General features: G+C 41.7%; 2 protein-coding genes across 2 annotated transcripts in view; both read right to left on the reverse strand.

Moving 5' to 3' along the window:
• The window catches only part of trim62.1 (tripartite motif containing 62, tandem duplicate 1), a 28894-nt gene extending 14796 nt beyond the window's left edge, over nucleotides 1-14098 (reverse strand). The window contains exons 1-2 of the mRNA XM_070850836.1: nucleotides 14077-14098; nucleotides 12239-12789 (exon numbers count right to left, since the gene is read on the reverse strand). Coding sequence (XP_070706937.1) covers nucleotides 12239-12646 — 408 coding nt within the window. The 5' untranslated portion in view covers nucleotides 12647-12789; nucleotides 14077-14098. The remainder of the gene's footprint in view (nucleotides 1-12238; nucleotides 12790-14076) is intronic.
• Nucleotides 14099-15444: 1346 nt separating this feature from the next.
• tnfrsf1b (tumor necrosis factor receptor superfamily, member 1B) lies at nucleotides 15445-21513 on the reverse strand. Its single transcript, XM_070846768.1, has 9 exons — nucleotides 21390-21513; nucleotides 19770-19869; nucleotides 17644-17769; nucleotides 17388-17546; nucleotides 17158-17251; nucleotides 16784-17073; nucleotides 16577-16663; nucleotides 16327-16382; nucleotides 15445-16233 (listed from the first exon to the last, which is right to left on the reverse strand). The coding sequence occupies exons 1-9, from the start codon at nucleotides 21438-21440 to the stop codon at nucleotides 15676-15678; spliced, it is 1521 nt and encodes a 506-aa protein (XP_070702869.1). The 5' UTR covers nucleotides 21441-21513; the 3' UTR covers nucleotides 15445-15675.
• Between the last annotated feature and the right edge of the window lie 1409 nt (nucleotides 21514-22922).

Genomic DNA, 22922 nt, shown 5'->3' on the forward strand with positions numbered 1-22922 from the left:
ACTCAACTCAATGTTTCAGTAATAATTTTTAGTCCCACTTGATACTGGAATAATTACTTAATTGCATTACTTTACCCTTAACCTGTGTAATGAAAAGTAAATTTATCATCCTACGTTGTTTCTGAGCACTTTAAAAATCTATAACTGCTACAGTTTCAGTACAATTGTCCATTATTCGACAGAAATATTTCTTGAGAATCTTTCTTTGAAGGGTGAAACAGGTCTGCTGTTACTGATCCTGGATCTGAGCATTAGATCACATATGACCACTACATTTACAACTTCTATTTTACAGGAAACACTTGGTAAAAGCAGTGGGGATGGAGTGGAAGTGCTGATGCTGGCGGCCTCCTCCAGTCCTCCTAATATAGGGCACGTCATGTAAATGATGAATGCTCAGAGGCTGCTGCTCCACTTCCTGGAGCGAGCAAGGGCACAGAGTATGCAAATGTATTACCCCAAACATGAATAGCTAGGGAACAGAAACACAACACTGCATGTCAGTTTTAATATTTTTACCATTAAAATGAAAGAGATTCATGATGTTTGAATTGCTGTAAAGGTCTACAGAGTCTACACACTAAGTGTAGGCAGTGGTGAGAGCAGAGTGTGTGGCATTAGCAGGGCAGCAAAGCTGTTGGATGTCTGATGGTCTTAAGAAAGACAAACAGGTCTCAAAGCCATCAGTGTTAAGTTTGATAATCTACACAGTGCAGGACAGGCCATTTAAGAGGAACAGGGGGTTTGACTTTGGCTCTAGAGTGGAAATCTGAGAGGTGCCAAGTGATAAGAGCAGGCCTGCTGCGTGTTAAGAGTCACCAGTTTGACAGAAGCAGCTCAGTGCTTCACCATCAGTCCTGAGGCTGTTACAGCTCGTCTCTTCCTGACTGCTGAGCAGAACTTCCATCTACAAAGCTATTTAAACAAGCAGTCCAAGACATATAAACAGTTTTCACAGCTGAAACTGCAAATGTATTTGACAGACAGCCAGTTTAAATACTTTTGGGTGTAATGTGGAATTTCAGAATATGCTCACTAGAGCAACCAGTTTCGATCCACCTCTGAAGAGCCATCAATCAACCCCGTCAAGAGCAAGATGCTAATCTTGGAGAGGGCTATTCATCATCTCAACAGGCAACTGATGAAAGGGAAAAAACATTAACTAAAAAATGTACTTTACCTTTAGACCTGTGAGATGAAGTAAACAAGCTTCTCCCATGAATCACCAACATCTATAATTACTTCCAAAGAAAGGGATCATTAGTAAAATGGTTTAAGCAGCTATATTTGGAAGTTGCACCTGGCTGTGCAGCGACCAAACTTTTCAGACCTTTATAGATTTTTACCGAAGTGAAACCTGAACTTAACGTTTCTGTTCAGGAAGTAAGAAAACCTCATTTGGAATTCCATTAACATTTCCAATAATATGAGTCTAAACATAGTCGTATTCAACAGTATGTTGTGTCTAATATCATTAACTATTCAATCTTTCTGTTTTAACGAGGCAGTTTTTAGACAGCAGAGACAAATGCTAAAAAAGTTTAAGAAAGATGACTTCAGCAGAGAGTGTAGGTGAATGTTATGGATATAGATGAAATTATCCTGAAAATGGTGCTTGGGGCAGCGCTTGGGCAGTTGGCATTTTTTCTCCGTGCCTGTGTGGGTTTTTGTCAGGTGCTCTGCTTTCCTCCCACAGTCCATAGACAGACAGATTAGGTTAATTGACATTGAAGAAAAGCGTCAATAGTCAGGCTGGTTTAAACAGCTATATTTGGAAACTTGCACGGAAAAGAAACTAATGCAGGCATGACAACACAGTTCTGAAGAACTGCTCTTTGTTCCTGCACAGTGACTTCCCTCTGTGGTCACACTGGGTAAACACAGCCTGAAAATGACCCCTTGGTTATGTTTGACTGCCAGCAGATTTCCGCCACAACCAAATACAAGCTTGTGTCATCTTTTTCGAAAAAGCTTCTTAGGATTAGTCAAACCTCTAATAGTCAGCATGTTGTTAATATAAAACCATGTAGTATGTGTCAGGCGCATAAATCACCTTGTTAAAAAACACGATGTGGTTGTATGTCAGCCAGCACGACACAGACACGCCAGGGATAACAATCAGATTTGTTTGCCTCTGCTCCATCTCGACGGCATGGGTGCAGCTGGAAGCTATTCTGCCTTAGCTGTTGTGGATGCACTACGCAGCCGTGATTGCTACAGCTTGCCAGCAGCGCTTTCTGACCAAATAAAGTGTGCGTCTGCTTTGCTTTCAGTCAGTCCCCTGACATCAAATAAATATTTGGGATGTATGCCTCCTTTGTCGAGTCACGCTGTAAAATAACAGACTGTTTGTGCAGACGCTGGCAGTACAGTCCCATGAATTTTAAGTATAGCCTTCAGTCAGGTCTGCATGTTATTAAATCCCCAGATGATTTCCAGTAATCTACATATTGTAGCCTGGGTCTCTGTATTATAAAAATGAATTTCAGGCACTCCTCGAGCACAGAGCAAGAAAGAAATATATCTGGTTACATTTGATGCATGTCTTATATTGACAATATTGGCAATATTGACTAGTCTCAAACCACATGGGTCTTCATCAGGCTTCCATGACTTACATACACTGAATATGATTGAAATCAGTCTTAAATAACACATTCTCTCTGTTTTACTCCTAATCATAGGGAAGTCAAGACCATATACAGATAGGTGGTGTGCTGGTCGAACAAAATAGAGAAAATACAGAACACAGAGTAAACTACTGATTAATACAATTACTAAGACAGTATAGAGACATAAAGTCATTCACCTTTATGAAGCTAGTGCCTCTTTCACTTGCTTCAGATGCACAATGCAATTTTCTGTTGTAGATTGCTTGAAAAAGCTGAAAAAAAAGAGGTTCCTGTTCATGTTTTCAGTTATTGAATGCTTTGTCATTTAATCCTGACAACCCCCAAATGTAACATCCAGTACAGCTAACAATAGCTTGAAATATGGACAGAAAATCCAAAGGTGAGATTAAAAAAAAAAAAAAAAAAACATACATGAAGGAGTGAGTGGAACACAAGCTGTCCAGAAACTGGGAGAAGACTTGGCCGGAGCATACAACCTCTTCAGAAAATGTTAAAAGTAAGTTGAAGCACACTAAGGTGGCGCATCGTAAAACAAAGCACTGTATGAGTGCAGCACAGAGTTGTCTCTGTAATTTTAATGCCGCTGAGTCACATCATTTCAAAAGTTTTCAGTTTTCCTCGTTCCCGTTAAAATGCACACTTTTGAGCTTTTTAAAAACCTCAGTTTTTTGGGTGTCAAAAATGCTGACTCTGGTCAAAGGAAATTTACTTTTTCTCATTTCTGAGGGACGAGTCAATCAAGCAAACATTCCCAAACGCATCCACCTCTCTTTTAAACAGTGCCTTCTTTTGAAACCACTGCCAAGACAAATTTCAGAAAAGCAGAAATGAGCTTTTAATAGTCTAACATGTAGGAAAAAAAACAAAAGAAATGATTTTTGTATTTCAACAAAAGAGTTGTCTCTGTCATTTCAATATGAGAGTGCCAATAAGATGGATGATCTTACTCGACTTTTCCTGAAAGAAGCTGCAACACGTTTCACAGCCCTCTAAACTATCTGACAGCCTTCAATTTTAACGCTTGACAAATGCTCACTTGTTTCACAGCTGCAGTTAGTGTAAGTCAGTGAAGAAGAGCCTCTGGAGCTGCTGCGGCCGGAAACCTCTGTTAACGTGCTGACTGAGGGCGATGATGAGGAGAGGGTACCGGGGTAAGGACAGACAATACAGCTGGCTGCTCCCCGCTGATTAGTCTGACCCCCAGATGCAAACTAAATGCATTGTGGGAAATAAACAGCCTCTAAGAACACTGTGCCAGGGAAACCTGAATTGACCATACAGCACATTACGAGAACAATTTAGGAGTTATAGTGGTTAAAATAGTTATAACTTTTATTCACTTTCATCTGTGTTTTCCATTCCGTACATAATCACTGAAACCGCTTATTGAACAAGCCTTTTTCCCCCAGTCAGCTCTGATAATTACACAAATGTTTTGCAAGAACTGTTGTTTGATTTGACACCATTTCCCTAATCCCACAGCTAAAAGTAGACTGAGACTGAGCATGTGAGAGCTTTCCCAGCACGTGTCAGCCCATCAGTCATCTACTGTCTCTCTGCACCTGGACTGTACCTCAATACGACAGGTTTGTGGATAAACAGAAATGCAGCTCGACTCTCTCACTTAGACAAGAGGCATTTAACAGGTAAACATCTTCAGGCTCCTTCTCTCTCCCTGCCAGCGACAGGTTAGCTCAGGGAGGGAGAGGGGGGAGATCTGGCTGATTGGAGGCTGTAAATGAGGACTCCTATCAGCAGGATGTCTAATTAAATCATCTGCAGCAAATCATGAACGCAGGGCATTACAAGAGATTACAGCCCCGGTCCGGCCCTGCCCAGACCTCCGAGAACAATGGCCTATAATCTGTCTTAATTCTCCAGCTAATCAAGCAACGCAGGGCTCATGGCTACAGCGGTACAGCAGTTCACATTCACCCAAATATTAAACTGACACAGACAAAACCAAAAGGAAGAGAAGCCTGAATAATAGCTGCTCTGTGATCACTCACCATTCATGGATTTTTTTAACATTTAACAAGATCTGCAGTTGCGTCCCCCCCCCCCATTTCATATCCCCACTTTTTAGAATCTAGTCTATAAAGGGAGTTGGAGAAAAAGTAACCATTTATACAACATCTCTCACTGCTTCTGCTCTCTCTTTTTTATTTAATAAAATCTTTATAGTGGTGACACGGGTGTGCAGGCTGCTCTCCCTTCCCTGCTGATCTGCCTCACATTAGGGAGTCCCGGGCTCTAAGCCTCACTTTAAGCCGCAAAACTTTGAGGACAGCACTTCCCCTTTCATTCACTAAGATGATGAGTAAATCTCTCCTCTCCAGTGATCCTTCCTCTCCCTCTCTGGCCTGCCAGACCAGTTAAAGCACACATGGCACTCCTGTGACCTCCAGGTTTAACTGGCAGACAGATACATGTCCGACTGATGTCATACAGCAGGTATAATGCAGTCATTTACAGAGAGAGTCGTGGGGGAGTTTTGTGTAATGCTACTGAAAATGAATTAGACTTCTGCAGAACACAACGCTTGAGAAGTGGCTATTCGTGAGGCTCTATGATTTAAACATTGTTAAGCAAATACACTAAATTGCCAGTTTACGGAGTACATTTCTAAATTACTTATTTAATCTAACTAATTCAGACTAATTAAAAAGCCCTGCAACAGATCCTACCTTCATGAGAATGATATTGCAATAACCCTTTTAGAGAGGGGTTGATTCAACTTCAAGCTCATTTCAGAAACTGTTTATTATACTGCATTATACTGAGGGGTGTTTATAATATTTTGTCCATCCCTTTTACATGGAGTAAACTAGACATCAGAAAAACCTCTCAGTATAATCCAACGCAGCTCCACAAATTACAAAATTATAATAAAGCTGAATCAACACCTCTATGATTAGGAGGTGAGCGAGATTAATATACTAGATGAGAAGGAGAGGATGACGATGGCAAATCTTTTGCCCAAATCCAATTATGTTTTTCTTTTCTTATTTTGCAATTTAAACATGAGTGTTCACTTAACTTCAGACTTGATGAGGAGAATAAGAACTCAAAACTACTACTACAAAAAAGGCACCAGAAGGAACATGTAGTTCTGCCTCAGCTATCTGAGAGCAGGTGGGGAGGTACTTGGTAGTCCATGATCATTTCTAAAAGTTATAGTAGTTATGTTGCTATGCTTTTGGGAAACACCTGTTAAGCTCAAGATACTTTTGGGAAGCAAGGCCTGGTCCTGTGAAACATCTTTCACCTGCCCTCTATTAAAAGTGGTCATTTTCGAGCATTTTACTTGCATAAAACATATGGAAAATTGCAAAACATACACCTCTGTGCTGAAAGCCTACATGAATATTCATAATGCACAACAGATGTCTGTCATCGTCAACTGACTCACTTAACTTAAGCGCAGGCCAAAGCAATCATCTGAACAAGACAAAATGTTGTGTGTGTGTGTGATGGACGCAGCTCCACTTTCTTCAATCAATGCAGTTGGTTGATCTGCTAATGTAGCAAGAGCACGGACTGAAGTAAACATGCAACCTGGCTCTGTCCTGCCTAAAGCATCATCAGTGGCATCAGTAATAAGTGCAGGACAAGCTACTGTGTCTCTCTGGATGAGGATATTATGCCAGCACTCCTCTAATGGAACATGACTGTTCTGTCTTTCCCCATGGCTCCATTTCCGCATGAATGCAGCCTCTCTGTCACACCACCCTGACTGACTTCCAAGCTGGACAAACTCATTTGTCTGGAGTGGGTGGGTGGTACGAAATTAGCAGGGTGGGGGACTGGGAGCTAGCTTCCTCAAAAGAATTGGTTACCAAACAAGATCTGTGGCATTTAATAAAGCCCATACCTCTGAAACGAGGAGAAGATTACTGACAGAGAGGACGGCACAGAAAGAGACAAAGAGAGAGAGATGGAGCTGCTAAAGGAAAGGAGAGCAGACTGAGGCGAGCCACAGGGGAGATGGCAGCCGTGGGTGTCCTTGAAATTGCCTGACTCATTACTGCAGTAGCACGTCCATGCGTGGTGATGGTAGGCTCAGAGAAAGCTCTCGGCTGAGCTCTGACAGTCGGAGAGTGAAAGACAGCCCTGTTTTTAAACCACCAGAGTAACACTTCAAAGGCTGGCATGCTCATTCTGTCTTTTCAAACACCACCGTGCGTTATAGCGACGCAGACAAGAAACGCGCTAATACATTTTCATGATTAACCCTCGTGTTTGTGGTCTGAATAGGAGGAAATAAACCGGTATAAGAAAGGATTAATACGCGACAGTGTACAGGTGCATCTGGACACTCTGAGTGACAGGTCTGTGTGGGTGATTCAACACCACAGTAATCATTTTAATTCTTCAGCTGCGTGGGCTTGGAGCGAACTTAGACCAGCATCACTGCACAGATGCCTGCTGCTATATCATATACAGTATCTATAGTCTCGGGAACAAAGTTAGCTTCCCAAATATGCATGGGTAACCAGGGGCTGCAGTCTTATTTACCCTCTTATCTGGTCTTACACTGCTGTCAAGTAGAGCGGAAACACGTCCCCTGGGCAAGGAGACAGCAGGACGAGTCCGTCTGGCCCTGCAATACTGTGGTTGCACACAGCCAACTGACAGCCTTGATCCTCACAATTAAGGCACAGTGGCTGCTGTGGCCTTCACTTTGCTGACTGCCAACATTAGGCCACGGTGGTGTGATAATAAGTGCACAGCTTCGTCCAGCTCCAATCAGGGCTACAGCGATCCAGCCAACCTCTATTTAAGATGGCGCCAGCCCTCCAAGTGTAGCACGTCTGAGGGAGGGGACTGTAATCTCATCACCATTAACCACGTTGCATAAAATAAAGGCATCATATCCCAGAACATACTTTACAGAATTAAGTGGCTAGTGGCTAGGACTGTTCTCTCACAGCAAGAAGGTTCCAGGTTCAAATCTACTAGCAGGTTTGTGGTTTGAACCTGCCGTCTCTCTGTGTGGAGTTTGCGTGTTCTCCCCGTGCTTGCGTGGGTTTTCCGGCTTCCTCCCACAGACAATGTTGTACGGACAATGGATGGATGGATGGTTTTAACCTCATTTAGTGAGTTCAAAGTAAGACTGACAATGCCAAAAAATGATGTGACTGCTTGGTGTGTACTAAGAGTCTGAACATCGTTAGAGTTGATTGTGGCTCAGTTTAATGTTTTAGTTCAAAAAGTTTGAGATAACATTGCGTTAAGAGTGCTGTCTGCCCTTTTACATTACATTTAAATGGTGTTTAATGCCATCCAATATGGCAGAATAAATCCCCTGCTAATCAAAATGCATTAGTTTCCTCTGAAATCTCCGCTCCCTGGAGCAAATGGCCGGGCTGCACACAAATCCTCCTCAATCCTACCTTAATGTCCTTTATGTTGAGAAATATGCGCAAGCAAGCAATTATGCATTGAATGAATGTTTGCCAGATGTCTGTGCGTCACCCTGCAATGCTCGGGTGCTGGATGTGTTTGTACATTACAGATTTAGCCGCAGGAGCGTTTACGGGAGAAAAGGATGCAAATCAGCAGGAGGCAAAGCTCCCAACGCAGCAGCAAGACTCAGGGCCTGAGGTCAGCGGAGTGACATGCCAAGCTAAGGAGATTACAGCCCGCCACAGACCAACCAAAGGCTGCCCTCTTCAGTGGACAGTGGCCAGCCAAACACACTGTCAACAGAGTTAAGGCGGTGGTGCCATGACATAACACTGTAACACACAGTCTGTTGTTTATCTGAACCCTTTGGGACTCTCGTCTGTGTTAGAATATCAAATCAGAAGCTTTGAATGCTGATATACTGTATGTAAGCCATGAATTTGTTTATGTTTCTGTGTTTCATCATAGCGGCTCATTGTAGGGTTTGGTTCAAATGTCTGACTATCTACTGTAGGTGGTGAAATTCTACTTTGATTTTGCCATCCTTGTAGCTCTGACTGCGAAACCCTAATTGTCAGTGTTCTGCTCTCCGAAGACAAATGGGTTAACAACAACAAGATGATCGAAGTCATATCTGTGCCATCATGCTCCTCTAGTGGGTGTTGAGGTGAGAGGATGATGTAATCTAAAAGCAAACACTGCTGGGAAAATGGACTGTAGTGGTGAATCATTATTAGTCAGACATCTGTGCGTATTCTCTTCTAAGAATATTTGGCAATTTTAAGCGGGACGCACACGTTCTCCTCCCCTTCTTACAGGAGTTCTGCAGTGCCACACAAACGTGAAGTGATATCACGCTAACAAAGGCAGAGGAGACAGAGAAACATATAGAGACACAGAAAGAGAAACCGTTAAAGCCAATCCCAGATCCGATGTGCCAAAGTGTCAAACAATTCAAGACAAAAAGGCCAAGCTTTGGCTCTCGACCTACCAAATCCTTTCCCCCTCATCTATAAACTTTCCCACCCTACAAAAACTCCAAGGTTCATTTTAAAAGAGGCCACCAAGCTGGCATGGCATATGCCCCTCTGGCCCAGATAGACAAAACACTGAAGCTGATTGCTGCTGCACTTTAACACATCCTCACCATGTTGTTTTGGCACGTTGGTTAAGCATTGTTGAGCCTCATGCTAAAAGTTTGGGCCTGCAGGCGCAGCTCTCACACATTTGTTTGTATCTGATACAGCTCCTGCCTGCTCGCTGGAAAGAAAAAGACATAAATAAATGCGTAAATATCAGTGTTACTTACATGGACCTCCGTACCACAAATTCATTCAGAGAATAGAGTTCACTGTGACAGTAGACACTTTCCTAAAAGAAATTTACTTTATGACGTGAAACGAACGGGACAAAAAATCTGCTGCCATCTTCCACTATCTTCTTTTTTCTAATTTTATTCTGATACGGATGCAATGTTAAGTAACAAACCACCCCTCCTATACATGTTAAAGGCGAGGTGAGCTCATCACGGGACATGGTTGTTTCCAATGGGGCCTCTTTCCACTCATTCCCTCTTTCAGTAATGCAGATCTGGGGAGCCTCCAACGCTCCTGCCAGAATACAAAATGCCAGATCCCTGCCTTGAAAAGAGCTCCAAGCATAGGGACAAGCTGGTATCCAAGAAAAGAAAAACATCTTGTGCTGGGCCTAATTACTTCTGCTCCAAGATTATACAGTTTTGACCTTTCTCAGGCTTCCAGCGCAGAGCCTGATTGGAAATTAAAGAGAACGGCATTGATGTTCACAGTGCTGTTAATTACATTTAATGCAGAACGACTGTAGCTCCATACTACCCACTAACCACCTCATTCTGTTATGTTATGTAATCTATTAATTGAATTCATTGTACTTAATCCATGTTTTAATTGTTAATTAAAACATTACCGATTTTTTTCCTAAACACAAATGTTGTCTAAAAGCAACTGACATTAAGCCACATAATTAGACTGAATTGCCATTTTGTTTTATTTATTTATATGGTGATTTTTCCTTTTAATTTAACCAAGGCATAAAGGCATAAAACAAAGCAATAAAGAAAGAAAAATAAGGTGAGATAGCTGAAGAAAAAACACAAAAATGTATTATAAAAATTATAATTATGATTATAGAATTATAAAAAATACTTATCTACATTATACAATACTATACAGACTACAGAGTAAGAAAAGATCTGTGTGGTGGGTCACATTTACTTGTGTGTGTAAAGTATCCATGATGATGCTGTGAGATAAGTCCGATGTAAGTCCAGTGGTTTAGACAAACCAATTAGCAAGGAAAGCATCTGTGCTGCAACTTCATTTTCAGTCAACATGAAAGCTGCAGTACCAGCTGCTAGGAGCATTTAACTCTGTTTTTCAGTTTAACAGCCGTTATTGTTGTAACTAAGTCATCTTACAACAACCTGTATAGCTCCACAATCTCACTCATAGTTGTAGATATTTTCGTGGCCATTTTTCTGGCCCTGGCATAACAAGATGGTGTCCCAATTCTCTGACTGGCTTGATTGTTTTCCAAACAGCTGTGAAACAGCACGACACCAGACCTTCTTCAATCAGAGGTGTCAGCAGCCTCTGAGCTCTGTAACCCGACCAGTAGACATTTACAGTATCACAGTTAGTAATGGACTTATGAATTAGCTGAATGATTGACTGAGATTCAGGTTAGAAGTCATTTATTGTTGTATTTGCTTTCAGTTTAAATATGTGGGGTATAGGCAATGTATTGATGAGTCCAATATGAGTAAATCTCGGCCATTCATAGTGTCTGTCAAAAAGTAAATGACTAAAACGAACGTCATTTATCGATTCAGCCTCACTGCTAGAGTCTGCATATAAACCTGCTCGGGGATTCAGAGCAGCGAGGGCAAAATCAGCTTGCCAGTGTCAAAGACACACTTTCAGAAGAGTGCAAGAGGTCAGTGTAATGAGTAGTCAAAAACTGAGGCCACCTCATTGACATGAATAGAGTCTGTGGCATTTTAAAAATGTGGACATACAGCAAAGAAGTTAGTATAACACTGAACTCGGTTATGAATCACCAAAACTGTGAAACCAAAGGCAGATTATATTAGTGTGGCATCCAGTGTTGAGCTGAACTACAATGGAAGAATGTACAGCTTTCAAAACCACATAGTTGAGTGTTAACCATCAACACTTTGGTCTGTTTCTCATCATCGGAGAGTTCACCTTACTGCCTGCCAAAAAGATCTGTGCTACATACAGACGTATGTTGCACAGAGCAGATCTGAACATATATGTTCACATGGGTAAAATGAGACAGCGTACATAAAATTAGACTGGAATGTGTTTCTTTGCATACTGGAGCAAAGAAGGAACAGGATTAGGAGCTTTGTTTCACAGTTATTGGATTTTGGCTCTGTGGGAATGGAATTATCCAAACACGGAGAGGAAAGCAAACACTCCCTGTTAATGTGGAAAATATGACTCAGCGTAAACACATACGACACATTAAGTAAGGAGGCTCGTATCTTCAGAGTCACTGTCATAAAAAAATATTCTTTATCTTAACTTTTTTTTGCTCTCATTTCAACAAACACATTACATCTGCTCGTGTGCGTACACTTGTTAGTTGCAGAGCCAAACTCCCTTCCCTAAGACATGCCACAATTCTTCTAGCTCATCTAAAATGCATCTGAAACACTTATGACACTCTACTGCAATACATTCAGTGAATATAGTACTTTACTATCACCAGTGCTGTATGTGTTGTTGTACTTGTACTGAAATTCCACTGCATGAAATATAAAAGGCACGTTTGGCATCTATTCCTGTGTAAAAAAAAAAATAGAAAAACCTTTACTTCAGAACCCACACCCACTGAACTCACAGATGAGCGAGGTAATGTGGACATCAGGGAGGGAAAAATAAATTAGATACGTTTCACTCCTCAGCAGCTGCTATACCCAAAGTACTCATGAGCAAACCACTAAATCCCCAAACTGCTTCAGTGGAGCTGCTCTGTGGCAGCAGAGGAGTGAGGCTGAACTGTGTGGGCAGCTCCCATGGGGTGAATGAGTGCAACTGCCTGAATGTGGCGCAGAGTGCTGATGGGTTTTAAGAAAATGTCAGCCTCACCCTTACTAATGAGCTGTCAAGACCTTGTGTGCTACAACTGACCTGTATCTCTTCGTAAGCCTCGTCAATCGTGGTTACTTGGTGCTGCTCGTGTAGCGCCGGCTCGTCGCAGAAGAAACACACTAGGCTTTTGTCGGTGAGGCAGAAGAGCTTGACCTTCTCGTGGTCCTTGCAGGGGTAGGAGCTCCTCTGGGCGTTGAGGATGGCGTCCAGGGGGAAGGCCGAGTAGCGCTCCACAATGTTGGACAACTTGAGACTGGGCGAGAGGAGAGGGTCGGTGAAGGTCCTGCGGCACTCCGGGCAGTCCCTCGTTCCGTGATGCTCCTGTCGGCTCCAGTGCTCGGTGATACACTTTCTGCAGAAGTAGTGCTCGCAGCCAAAGCTGACGGGGTCCTGGTAGATGCTGAGGCAGATGGAACAGAGGAGCTCGTCCTTCAGACAACAAGCCATTTGAAAGCACGGAGACGGAGCGGCATCTAAGAAGGCAATTCTCTGCAGCTGAGTGGACTTGGTTTAATCTTCAAGTGAGAGGTTCACAGCCATGTGGGAGTTGACCGATAAGATCTTCAGGTATTTCCCCTCAATAGTCACTGCTGAAATATGGAAAATAATAGCAATAAGATGCCAGTAATCTTTTGGCACGAACCTTGCGCATGGCCTGAACAAAGAGATCATTAATAGGAGCAGATTCTTTGGGTAATACATTAACAAAACAGGCTTCAATGAGGCCCATTGACTTATAATCTTACTCATAAAGATTTCAGTTGTCTGTTCAGACCACTAACATTGGCTGAACCTGGGCTTGAAAGAGGGCTTTTACAATTAGTTGTTAAATCTAATAGCAGATCGACAGATAATCAATCAGCAATGTTGAGCATTTTAAAGCAAAAATGCCACAAAAAAAATCCACAGGTTCCAGCTACTCAAATTTAAGTATTTGTGTAATAACTTTGGAGAATAACTTTTTATGCTCTGATCAAACAAAACAACTCATCTGAGATGTCACTTTGAGCGCTGGGAAAATGGAGAGGGTATTTTTCACAACTCTCTGTAGACGATCTCATAGACTGATGAACAGTTCACTTGTAGAGAAAATAATCAGCAGATTACTCGACAATGAAAATAATCGCTGGCTGTGGCCCTATTTGAAACCAGTATTTGTACTTAAGCACCTTACAAACTAGAATAATCCAATAATGATATCGCAGAGAATCTGCATTATGTCCTAAGCTTCTCATACTACCTTAGTAATAAACTCCATTTTAATGCCATTTCATTTAGCTTTCACCAGAGAGCACAGGCAATCTAGTTTCACTTTGATTGCTTCCTCCTCACCTGAGAAAACACCTGAATACGTTGAAGCTTTAATCGACTCACTTCTCCACCTTGTTACATCCCTTTCCTGGTCTCACTGTGAATGATGTGTTGCTTTTCACGGCAAACTGCCTGCACCAACCAACAGAAAAGCAAGGAAACACCTGCAGCGGTGTTATCTCCGCTGGTGGCGCTTCCTCTTAAATTCCCTCATAAACAGGGTTTCGCCAGCCCAGCTGCACTGAGCTTTTTAATTGTCACCATCTACCACAAACTGAGCAGCCAGCATCTGTGCTGTAGCTTAACATACATGCTACTGAAGCGGCTCACTCCACCTTTGCTGCAAGCTGGATTTGTAAACATAACCGAGCAGGACCACGACACCACCAGCCACAGCGAAGAGGATGAGAGGGGACACAAAAAGGGGGCAAAACACTAATTTAATTACCTGCCTACTTGAAAAGGTGAACTATGTGAGAGTACATGAGAGGTCAGGGTATCTGAAAAAGACAACTGACACACAAAAGAAAGGATAGGAGTAGATATAAAAGCCCGGACTCACCAACCTGCCTTGTGGGGACATCAGCGGCTCCAACGTTCAAGTGTCTATCAGGAAGGAGAGCGGCACACAGCGGCAACAGGCGCGACCAACTGCACTGAACCGTGGGGGGGTTCTCAAACATCAAACATCAAATATTCACAAGATAACTGCCGTTCAGCTATAAATACGTTACAAAAGGGAATATGAATTGAGGTATATTTGATCTAGAAATTTGATGGATTTAGTAAGTGAATATGAGGCGTAAAAAGTAACAATATAAAGTTTTCTCTCCCTTTAATAATTTGGCTCAGACTACCTCTCCCCTCATTCTACCGGTTAGCATCGCTGCTTAGCTACCTTGTTTACTACAAGCACACTAAAATACACGAACTGCCACTGGATCCGTATAAGAAACCGTGTGACTTAAAAGTAGATTAAATTAAGTGTAGGAACTGCCCTTAAAACGGACTGTCAGTGTTCGCTGAAACGTTTTAATGTGCCGATCGAGACGGGTGTCCACAGGCTGCAGTATCCGCCCTCATCCAGCAGGTGTCAGCACCGGCCGCAGTAAACACCAGGTACAACTATCAGTGAGCAAAAACACGATCTGTGGTGTTTATACCATGTAGTTTATGGTGTTTACACATGAAACTCATCGATCCCACACCCATCGACGGAGGAGGATCCCTTAAAAGAATTAGTGGGGGAATCACAGGTTAGTGTGAGCTATAAAACCAGTAATCTTGGTTTGGCTCTTTTGTTTAATCTCCCTCTTGTGAATCCCCCAACTTGATGGTTGTGCTTTACTAAATCAATATGTTATCATCAGTGTTGGAACTCAACCATATATTTTGGAAATATTCGGAAATATTGTACTATTTTACTCCACTAACATTTTGTAAAGAGGTAGTACTTTGCATAAGAAGTTTTAATTTTATTTTATACATAAAACTACACAGAAGCATAAGCCTACCTAAAGCGAATAGAATTAGCTCAGCTGCAACATTAAAATGCTGCTACCACAGTCATGCATCAGTAGAAGTAATCTAATACAGACAGACAGGGGCCTTCCTGCTACCTAGAGCACTTTTACTTTTGATAATAAGTATATTTTGTTACTCATAGACCTGTACTTTAAAGTGAGACTGTGACTGCAGGAGCTGTAATAGAGTATTCTTCACATTTTGGATACTTATTCAGATAAAAGATGCCTTTGCTGCCAGTGACACATACAAGTGTCATGTTGAATGAAGTTGTAATGAATGAAAGTGAGTGAGTTAGAGGTGGCGCTGTGTTTTAAAGCTCTTGTAAAGTTATAACATTTTTGTCACCTTACAATGACTGAGGATTACATCATAATATACTTCCATTTTTAATTTGCAACTACATGTACTGTCATTACATCACTGAAGGAAAGAGAATATCCACATCTTTATTTATTATAATCTTCATTTACAAAATGCTGTATATACATATAAACAGACAAAGTGGCTATTGATGATAAAGGTTTAAGCTTGTCTTGTCGTCCCCATAAAAACATGCCATACCTACAAGTGCATCTTGTAGCCTGTCATTGTGGCTGATGTTGCATCACAACACAAAGTAGAAACACGCAGGCAACTCTTCATGCACTGTAACTTTCACTCTCCTGCACTGACATCAATGATTGTTTGCCAGCTTCTTGCTGTGGGATGCTAAAGGATTCCTCTTCCTCTCCAAAGGGGAGTTCAGAGTCTACTTGTATCAAGTCTGTGGGCATGACAGACGGCGTCCCCGCAGTCCCGTTTCCTATGTGGACAGTGATGTTGACGTTGACGTGGGGACTGGTGGTGACGGGGCTTATGATCTGTGGGCTGGTGGGCTGAGAGGAGGAGGAGGGTGAGGAGGAGGGTGAGGAGGACTGTGTGGGGATGCTGGCCTGTGGACTGACAGGCTCTGTGTTGGAAAGTAAAGTCATGGGCTCCGACAGGGCAGAGCTTGGATTGTGAAGAGCAAGGGTTGACTGCAAAGGGCCGATGGACTCATAGCCGCTGCAGCCGTTTTCTCTGAATAAAGTTTCGGTGTTGTTACCACACAGACTCCTGTCAGTGCAGGCTCCCCCTTTCTCCAGCAGACAGTGTTGCTCTGGTGAGATAACTGTGAATGAAGTCTGGTCGATTTCCCCCAAATAACCTGGATTGATCTACAGAAGAAATACATAAAAATATGAATTCTCAGTATTTTCTATTGCAACAACTATATTAAAAGGTAATCAAGAAGAAAAAACAAGACTCACCTTATCAGCACTATCACAGTTTCCATTTGCATCTACTTTAGGAAATCTTTCAGCATCTGTGCAATAAAGCAGAGTCAGTAACGGTGAGTAAGGTATGAAAATGTGAGACAAACAGTTCCTGATAAAGATGTTGACAAATAGTGGTCATTAGCATTGCGTTTTTCAAATATATAATATAATGTAGATACAATCATAGCCTTTCCACAAAATAAGAACATGATTCATGCACTTTTTCACAGGATGCAGTTACCTTTCTTCAAGATAAGTTTACAACGGATCAGCAGGATGATGATAATGAGAAGAAGCATTAATCCAACGACACTGGCAGTGACTGCAGCTAACAGAGAGGTAAACACAGACACAACACACAGGTGGAAAGAAGACATGTTGAAACATTGAATAAACTTTACAGATTCCTCATGATGACTGCTTAGAAACACAAGATCAGTGAGCATACCCAGATTACTGTCGGGCGCTGCGCTTGGTGACGGGCTCTTTGTTGAGTGGTTGAATGCTATAATAGGGGACAGATGGCTGATGGACGTCGCGGAGTCTGTCAGTCCGCGTGGAGCCTTTGGGTCTGAGGTTGCTGAGACTTTGACCTTTATTCTACTTGCAGTTGTGGACACAATCTCAGTGTGAGGCTTTTTTGTTGAGCTTGGAGGCTGTGTGACAGTTGTGACTGGCTCAGATTCGCACACATTGTCTGAGGTAGTGTTGCCTTTTCTGACAACCTTCCCATTACAGCTGGAGAAAAAACAGAGAGCGAGAGAGAGGTCAAAGGTTTGAGCTCCAAACAGCTGTGCACAGACGTGACGATCCCTCACTCACTTTTTATGAGGCTGGCAGCGGTCCATGTGGGACACTGTATCCGAGAACGTCCCATCGGGGCACCGTTCACACTTCACATCTGAGTCAGCCTTCCCTGAGAACAACACCCAAACATACCTTACTTCCAAACATTACTGATAAAGGGTTTATCTCTAAATTTTAGAATGAAATATGTAAGAATGACATGTATGATAAACACACAAACAGTGACTAAATAGCAGGTGCTGTACCTGGCACAGACACTCCATTACCAGCTCTGCATGACCTGTACTTGTTACATGCTGTGCAGTATGGGTCATCAAATCCCATGATGCAGTACATCCCGCCCTGGCAGCCACACTTGGACCTTATGGTAGCGGAGCAGTTCTGGGCATACAGCAGACCTTTGGCTGGTTGTATGTAGAAGAAATGTTTTGCTTACAGAGGTTATGTGTTAAAAAAATAAAAAATATGATAAAAAAAAAGATTTACAGTGCAGCTACTGACCTGATTTGCATTTGTTACAGGAGAAGCAGTTTGGAGAGTAGTTCATGGTCTCCATATACTGGCCTGACGGACATTCTTCACACACAGTCTCAGTAGTTTCAGAGCAATGTTGTTTCAGTCGCTGTCCTGTTATATATACATGAATGGATCCACATTAATCCACATGTTATATGTCAGTTTAAGTACATTTTATTACAGTTTTAACTCCAACGTTTCCACTAATAGACGATCAAATGATGATTAAAAGACTTTTACATTATTCATCATACATTTTTACATCATAGCAGCATGAAGTTATCTTAGCTTGATTTGGTTTTATTGGTTAAAGTATAAAATCTCATCTTCATGCCTAAAACAGTGTTGTTCATCAAAATAAGATAGTGATACATACACAGAATACTGGCTTACATATATTTTATCTATGGGGAGGTTTTCATTGTTGACATTTTGATTATGCAATTAGAAGTGTTAATTTTTGTCACTCAGGAGCAGGAGAGATGAGGTTAGGAGGCACATGAGATCGAATGATTACCTGAGCACTTTTTTTTTATTTTATAGCTTGGATCTTTGCGAGATTATTGGCAAGGTGTGAGGAAGACAAAGTATGTTCCCAAGGAAAATGAAAGTGATAAAGTGAAAAATGTAAATCAAATTCCCAATCCCCATTTGGGGTGTGGACAGATGTGCAGCAGTGGTTTTCTGCCCAAAGCTGCAAATGTTATCCTAGCTGACTAGTTTACCTACAGTACTAACCAAGGAGCGTCATTAACTAACAACATTAGTTTGTGGGGTTACATTAGTTTGAAGGGTTAGCCCAGTTCACAGGGACCGTATCCAGTGTTGTACAGTAACTCATCTTTGAGGAGGTTAGGCTCACGTTAGCAGCTCTGTGCTGTTCTTTATTCGACTTTTACACTTCAGCAGCCACAGCAATATTACCCGAGATAGCATTACATCATCCTAAAAGTCTTTTCTCTTCTAACCTTTATAGTAAAACATGTGTTTGAAAATATGAATACATTTTTTCCTTATTATACTTGTCACACTTGGACTAACTTGCACTGAACTGCAGAACAAGATCAACTCTGTTATTTTTTTAATTTTATTTCATCCACATAGTTAGTCAGTTGCTAAAGATGGTGACTTTTGCATATCTAAGACCCCTTTTACACGAGGAGTCAGCAGGAACCATTAAAGAGTCAGCCAGATACAGCATTTTCAGCCAATTCATGGAGCTAATATTAGCCTGATGACCTAGCTACCTACAGCTGATAAAATGTGCCAATGACAGTTGTCATTTCAGACAATCAGAGGTTACCGGGGAACAAAGATAAGCTGCTTTTGCCCTCCTGTGTCATCAAGGTTTAAAAAACTACTAACAATGTCAAGAAATAAAATCCGCCATTGTTTGCAAATATCTTGTTGGTATGAGAACAGAATTTGAACTGGCATACAGTAGCAACAGTAAACACAATTTTGAGGTACTTTACTTGAGTCTTTCCATTTTGTTGTATACCCCTACTCCACTACAATACTTTTTTAAATTAAGATTTTGAATGCAGGATGTTGACTTGTAACAAAGTGTTTTTACGCCATAGTAATGCTATTTTTACGTGAAGTGAAGTATTTTTTCCACCTATGCTGTTTTATTGTGGATAACGTATGTATAGACAAAACTCTTCCCAAGACCTATTTCGTACTGCAATTTCTCGTCACTTATCTACTTACAAACAAATACAGAGAACTGTATCAAATAAGCTAATATCAGCTGGCAAACGTTCCAGGCTGATTTATCAGTCGAGCTTTACAAGAAACAATTAGTTCTCCTCAGATGATAAATGAACCCAATAAACTGGCTTCTCAACTCAACATCCTTGTCTCTCGGGCTGAAACAGGGAAACTGATAGATGCCTTTAGCTACAGTAGGTGCCTTTTGTCTTCTTTCACACCTCCACGCCCTAAGTTGTTTCACAACTTGTCTCATCAAATGTTTTATCCTTTATTCCATACTGAGACTGCTCTTTCCGTACAGTATGCACCTGAGCATTTCTGCCGTATGAGTCAGTGTGTTATTTAAGAAACTTTACAGATTGCGGTCTTTGCTGTGTTCACAGCACAGCACTTACCAGGGTGGCATTTCTTGCAGCACAGGTTAGGGCCATCTAACCAATACTCTCTTGTTGGTTCGAGACACTTTCCATCTGCCTGATATGGCAGAGAGCAGACCTATGGGAAAAAGAGGTGAAACTTAACAGCAACTCATCTTTAGCTGCTCCGATGAGCATAATGAGGGACATGCAGGTCTTTTCTCACAATCATCTGACACACATGAGCATAAGAGTGCTGGGGGCCTTGAGCTTCAAGGTGAATTTAGTAATACTGAGATTAGTAATGTGGAAAATATTTGCAGCTCACTTGTGTATCAGCCAGTGCTGATACGATGCAGGTAAATCACAACCCTAAACCTGATTTATCAACCAATCATTAAGGTAGTCATTTTAAAATCACCAATTCTGTTATTGGCTGACAGAGGAAACGGACAAGTTGACCAATGCCTTGTAAAGTTTTTCACTCTGTTAAACAGGAGCTTAAAATGGTACCACAGCACCCACACCTGCCCTCACTTTTTCCCTTCTGGTAATGCAGCCGGCCTGAGCTGCAGATACGGTCAAACAGGCAGCCATTGTCCTGAATTCTTAGGAGGTGCATTTCACCTCTACAGTGTCTCTCCTCTCCGTGGAGCCCTCCAAAATCTCCAGGCTTTGGGCGCTGTTCCCATGCATTCATGCAGTAACTCAGGTACAGCCTCTCTCTATCACATACCAAAATATCACAAATACAGCCACTAAAGAGCGTACATTTGCTGACACACCTGTCCTGTGCATATGAGTTGAAGTTTCCCACCACAGTGCCCTTCAATGACAAGCAAAAGGTAGAATATGCTGACAGCAGCAGTGTGTTTCTCGTATTACAGGAAACAGAGGCGGCGGCCTACAAGCCCTCGGTTCCAAAGCACAGACTTCTTTTGTGGTGTGACCACTGGTAGCACGAGATGAGGCGATAAAGATGAACCTCTGTGAAACTTTGCGTTATTATTCACTGACACTTTATCAAAGAGGACATTCTGTTTTTTCCTTTTTCTCCTGGCTGCATGCCTGAACTATCCTCTTTAACAGAAATGCAGGGATACGGGAAGACAATTGAAAGGTTTGCTGCATCATTACATAACCGGGTGTCGTAACAATAAGACATTCAGTCTGAAACTGCATCAGATGCCAAGCAACTGAAACCAAGCGTTCAAACAGGTTAACTACACCCCAGCCGCGTGTTAAATCTTTACAGTGAGACTTTCTACTGTAATGTAACATTGTCACGCTCAGGAGAGAAGTGGTTTTGACGCACATAATAAATGTTTTAAAAGAAATGAGAAAGTCTCCCTTTGTTGGCTCCATGATAGGTGACAATGTTAGTAAGACTAGAATCGTGTTTAAAAGATAAAATGCAATTACATACAGATTTATGACACAAGAATCCTTTTACACATTTTCAAATGTCGATTTTGAAAGTACTGTGTTTCACTTCACACTTCACTTGAATTAATCCAAGTGAAGTGAAACTTAAACAATTCACATTGCGCTTAAGCAGAGTGTTGGTCATCTGAATCCCGACACTGGCTGATGTCCAACCAGTCCCTGATAAACACCGCAAACATGCATGACAGACTTACAGTCAGACACAAAGCTTACCTTTATAGTTTGGGCATTCAGTAGAACCAGCAGTACAAGTATGTCCTTCATTGCCTCTTTAAAGCAAATTATAGACTGTAGAGGACACAGCTTCCAGTGTGTGCACTGTACTGATCATTTTATAAAGGCGGGCCAGCAGTCTGTGCAGACAGTAGCAATTTCCTTGAACTGAGTCGAGTGTGAAGGAAGGAAACGAGCAGGCAGGCTCTAACCTATATTCACGGGTCTGATGTGAATAACCCTTGTGAGGTAAGACCGAGTTTAGATGAGATTAAAAACTGTTGCTGAACATCCGCATGTTGACGTCTATTGTTTATATACAGCATGAAAATACTATGAATTCATCTTTGTTTGATCTGCAGCTGATTAGAGAAAAGATACAGTAACTGTAAAAAGTATTGAGAGTTAGTTTTTGTCATCTAATTAATTAGTTAAATGGAACTCACGTGTGAGTGTGTAGTCAGTAAACCTACAATATATAAAAATCCTTTAAATCCACAGACAGTAGCCTGGTCCCACATCCTGTGCATGATAAGTCATTATATCATCAATAAATTCACTTATTCAATGTGAAAGTTGTTGAGAAATGAAACTATGTGAATATGAGTAAATTTCCTGTGCTGCTCCCTGGGTTTTATGAATTGGTGGGAAACGTGCAGTTCTGACTTTTTGTTTGCAAAACAGGAAGTGGACTCACTTGTTTATGTACAGACCAGTCCAGATGCAGTACAGATACAGTCCTACGAAGCCCAGCCTGGTATGCAGCAACAGCTGTGACAGCAGTTGTTTTGGTTATCGTGGACTTTGAATCTGGATATACTTAGAATTTGTTTTTAAGGAAAACTGATCCATGCTGGTGGGTTTCTATGCTGTGGCAGGATTTTGTAGCTGGTAGTTAGATAATAAAGGTACTGCTGGTACACATTTGTGAACCACAAGGCCTAGTGAAGCCTTCTGTGACTGCTAACATTTGGCATCGCTGAAGTGTCCCTGAGCAAGGCACTGAAGCCGTACAACAGCACAACTTTACACTTTGGGCGCCCTGTGGAGACAAAAATCAGTCTCTGTCATCTTAAGGTGAATGTATTTTATTTCAGAGCTGTCTCTGCACATCTTCTTTCAGCCTTTTGAGTCATTCAACAGATAATTCAACAATTAAACAATAACAATTTCAATAATTGTGTATCACACTTGTGCTCTACTCAGTAGTGCCTACTTTGCTGAATGTCTTCTAATAATTCTGCCTCAGGACTGTACACACTGATGCCGTGCCCAGAATAGTGGCTCTATGCTTTGCTTTGTTTGTTCCTGTGTGAATCACTGACATTTCAAAATAAAGTTTCCCCTCCCACATCTCTGGTGTTTGAGTACAGCCCTGCTGCCCATTGTGGTCTTGCTATGTGTTCTCTGTTATTTTAAATTACTTTTATCATGTTATTCAGATGCGATTTATAATGTTGCACCTTCAGGGATTAACTGTCTTGGTAACGCGTAAAACGTGATCTGCGTAAAGTGTAGTCTGCTCTGAAGGAC

Source organism: Pempheris klunzingeri, chromosome 2, assembly GCF_042242105.1.
Source record: "Pempheris klunzingeri isolate RE-2024b chromosome 2, fPemKlu1.hap1, whole genome shotgun sequence".
Classification (NCBI taxonomy): domain Eukaryota; kingdom Metazoa; phylum Chordata; class Actinopteri; order Acropomatiformes; family Pempheridae; genus Pempheris; species Pempheris klunzingeri.